We start from the raw sequence: 4,169 nt of genomic DNA, 5'->3' as shown, positions 1-4,169 counted from the left end.
ATGAAAGAATCACTTTCGATCGGTGAATTTAAATCTTGAATTAGATGTCATACTCATACCATCAGGTTGAATATACAATCACATTTATTGAACTTTACTCCAGCTTTATACATATGATAAAGAAAGCGGATACAACTAACTCTGCAGAAAATCACCTTTCATTGATGATAATCTAGAGTTTTTATAGTGACCAAGGCAACTATCATGAATATGAAGCACCTCATATTCATGCCTAAATTGCCACAAGTGATTATCAGTCAGTACTGTTATGAATAGGAGGAGCTATGCACCATATTATATTTATTTTTAATCATGAGGTGGTTGTTGAGTCATCAACTTATTAAGTGTATGATCTTTCCACTTGTAGAATATGGCTTGCCTTCCCAAACCTCATAAACTATTCTTTTACGTCATTGACCATTGTTGTCAAAAACCATCATAGAGTAAGAACATCATGGATTGAATTGGCCTGGCAATAATGCTGAGTTGGTCTACCTGGATCACCCTTCATGTCGAGTATATGTCCATGTAGCAGATTAACTAAAACATATGTTCATGGAGTAAATATCCTCTCCATATGACCCTCAGATGTTATCATATACACATGCACATTGTCAGGATTATATTCTGATGATTTCATTTTCAAGGAACTTTACTGTATCTAATTGGTACAATATGGGACCGTATAACTTTTTCCTAGTCCTATAAGAAGTCCCCCTCCTGCTCACGTTACCATTCGCCCTTCAAAGCCAACTTCTTTTGCTTGACCCTCCATTAAGATCTAATTCCAAATATTGTCCTTGTAAACTCATATACTTTTAAGCCATGCAACCCACTGATGTCACGGACTTCTATTACCTACTTCCTTCCAACCCAACTCAGTTCCCATCTCAATCCTGTGCAAACTATAACACATCCACATTTCAGATAAATAGGCTCTTGAACCCTTTGTATCATCTTCAGATCAATCCTCAAGTTCAAGAACTCAATCCACAACTTACATGTTTCAACAGTAACTCTACTTCAGACGAAGCTGATGAGCAACAGTTGAGTCTAATAAATGAACGGAAACAGAGAAGAATGATATCTAATAGGGAGTCTGCACGGAGATCACGTATGCGCAAGCAGAGGCACCTAGATGAGCTTTGGGCACAGGTTCTTTGGCTCCGAAATGAGAATCACCAGCTCCTGGACAAACTAAATCATGCTTCTGAGCGCTATGATCAAGTACTTCAAGAAAATGCTCAACTCAAAAACGAAGCCTCAGAACTTCGCCAAATGATCACTGACATGCAACTCAGTAGTCCTTGTCCTAGCTTAAGACCTCTTGAGGATGAACCTTGCAGTGGTTTATCTAAAAATTAGTAACTAATTCAGAATACTATGGATGTTATGCTGGATAAGGCTGTGGTTTTGATTTCCTTGTCATATATGTGTTGTTGGGATGGTGGCCAGAATTTGAGTTTTCCCTTTATCTCTTTTGTTGACGAGATGAAGGCTATGAATTTAGTTTTTACTGTATCTCCTTTCTTCTTGTGCTGATATGCTATTCAATAAAAAATTCCCTTCTTTTATGATGTTCATGATGCTAGTTTCTCTATACATACATTAACAGATAAAGAAGAAAATCCATCTCTATTCATAGAAAAAAAGTTAAGAAACAAAGAGTTATTTCCTCAAGAGGAACATCAGGTCACTTCCATTAAAGCAGCTTTGTCAATGGAACTTGGCCAAATACAGTCGAAGATTTTTTTTCCCCCCCTTGAAAATTGCATGTCTAAGATAGTTAAACAGGACGACAGGATAGAGAGGGTTATGCCTGAAGTTTATTTAAGGCAAGCATAGCCAGAACAGGAGAAATATGTCAAAAGCAATCCACTGCTCCTCGCTTTAATTGTTATCTTCAGATTTTCAGACTTTATTATGTCATTTTATCACAACCTACTCGCGTAGAAGCACAACTATAGTAAGTTAGTAACTGTAACTCATCCTACTTCCTCCTTATGTTACAGGCAAAAAACAGCAGATTCCATGGCGGGCATTGACAATTACTAGTAACACTAATCAACAAGCTCCCACAACAGTGTGAACTCCTATTCTATCGTTTCTTATGAATATTTGTTCGGCCTGCTTTTACCACAGGTATCATCTTCCTTTTAGTAATTTACTCTGGTTCCTCCTCTCAATTAAAACCTGAACTTTGAAAAATGTAAATATATCACATCTAACATTCACCTGATAGGTATATCACAATTCAAGTCTCAACTTGTTTCTCCAGCCTATTTTTTCTCCTGAATTTACCTTCTTTATAGTGTTAAAACTAATTCACAGGTAGATCAGCTTGGCATGGCATTAAGTAGCAGCGCACTTCTTAGGCAACTCGATGTATTTCTCTCGAGGTTGTTTGCTAATCAACTATATTAACGTCTTACTGATTCAGCACCACCACATAAGTAGACTGCAGAAAGCCAAAGTTTCGTATTTTTCTTAAAATATGTTTCCAACAATACAAAGTTTGTCTATGCATGAGACAGCAAATAAATTAACTACATTCAATTTTCCCCCATTAATTGCTGTTCTTTATTGTCTAACTGTTCTTTCAAGAAAACTCACAATTCAATCTTATCCAAAATTAAAATAGTATTTCGATAGGAATGGCATACTTGATATTGAAACCATGTTTCCTCCTTTAGAGCTGCTGTTAGATCCTAGGGAGCTCAACTTAATTAGTTTAATCTTGTTTTTTTGTTGTCTAAAAGAAGAAAGAAACTGATGATCAGGAAGGTAGGATATTTTTTCGTTACAGAAAATAGAATCATGTTATTGCTTTCCTGGAAGGATCATCTTCTATAAACAAGGCCACAGTCCTAATGAAATATAAAGCTAAGTTTTCACCCTCAAAAAGGTTTGTGGGACAACAGACCTATGTCTACGTGTGGTAGATGTAAGAAGCAAAGAAAAAAAAAAAAAAAAAAAAGCATTTCTTCTCTAATGTATTAAACTTTTATATGAGACAGGCTCACACAATTAGATGTGCTGAATTTGTGTTTGTACCTCACCACTACTCCTCAAAATAATATTTCCTAATGTTTGATCAAGAAAAATAATTAAGCCCACGCTTGAAGGGCATGTTATAGATACTACTTAAATAAATGTAAGTGTTTATTTTCTAATAGTTTAAACTTTTTGATGAGACGGTTATGTTGAATAAGGTGACATCTCTTAGACTTCTATGAGTCTATTCAGAAATATCAAAATAATAATAATAATAATAATAATAATAATAATTTGGCAAAACTTTAGCATCTTCAGCTAAAAGGTATTGGAATGGTTATGTACATTTTTAGCGAGTCCTCATTTCTGGTATAACATTACTCAAATTTAAACGAAGTTATTAGTTGTTTAACTAGGAAAATGAATAATACAGGCACAATCTATATCCAAAATAGGAGGATTGAACTCAGTTGCTTCATGAAAACGATCAACTTCATGATGCAATAAGTTACAAAATGCAACTTACTAATCGTTTAATTAAAATGACCTAATTTTTCACGCGGACACTACAAGTATGTTAGCTTTATCACTTCAACGAAGAACGGACGAAATATAATTAATTACTGCAAGTTACACTATAGATAGAAGATAAATCAGCATAGCTATCTCGTAAGAACAATTGGAAAGTTCAATCCAGTTGCCTCTGGTTTTCATGTTTACGATTTCAACGGAACAGAGCATCATTTGAAATTTCAGGATATATATATATATATATATATATATATATATATATATATATATATATATATATATATATATATATATGGACAGATAATGGAAATTACCTGTGATCCGAATTGGAATTCATAGGGCAATCATGCATATTGCAGACCAACTTGAGATTATCTAATCTCCTCGACCCGCGAATTTGAACTTTCCCGGTCTTAATCCAGCAAAATTCAAACCTTTTCGGGTTATTAATTTTACTTTAATAAGTATTATTTTTAACTTAATTACTTTGGGTTAAGATATTGCTTATTTGGAAGATAATCAAGATATCAAATATTAAAAAATCCATGTTGTTTGAACCAAAAATCACAGCTTCAAACGAAAAGGGCATTGTTGTCAATGAATCCATTCAATTGTAAAACGTGAAGCATCGAAGCAATTGGGTA

At 34.3% G+C, this 4,169-nt stretch overlaps 1 protein-coding gene across 1 annotated transcript; it reads left to right on the top strand.

Moving 5' to 3' along the window:
- The first annotated feature begins 609 nt into the window (after nucleotides 1–609).
- Nucleotides 610–1,583, top strand: LOC132048349 (basic leucine zipper 43-like). Its single transcript, XM_059439257.1, has one exon. It carries the CDS (start codon nucleotides 826–828, stop codon nucleotides 1,363–1,365), a length of 540 nt encoding a protein of 179 aa, XP_059295240.1. The 5' UTR covers nucleotides 610–825; the 3' UTR covers nucleotides 1,366–1,583.
- Nucleotides 1,584–4,169: the final 2,586 nt, after the last annotated feature.

Source organism: Lycium ferocissimum, chromosome 2, assembly GCF_029784015.1.
Source record: "Lycium ferocissimum isolate CSIRO_LF1 chromosome 2, AGI_CSIRO_Lferr_CH_V1, whole genome shotgun sequence".
Classification (NCBI taxonomy): domain Eukaryota; kingdom Viridiplantae; phylum Streptophyta; class Magnoliopsida; order Solanales; family Solanaceae; genus Lycium; species Lycium ferocissimum.
This window is presented reverse-complemented; position numbering and strand designations above follow the sequence as displayed.

Coding starts and splice junctions, on each gene's coding strand:
- LOC132048349 (XM_059439257.1), top strand. CDS start 826: ATGCAACCCACTGATGTCACGGACTTCTATTACCTACTTCCTTCCAAC.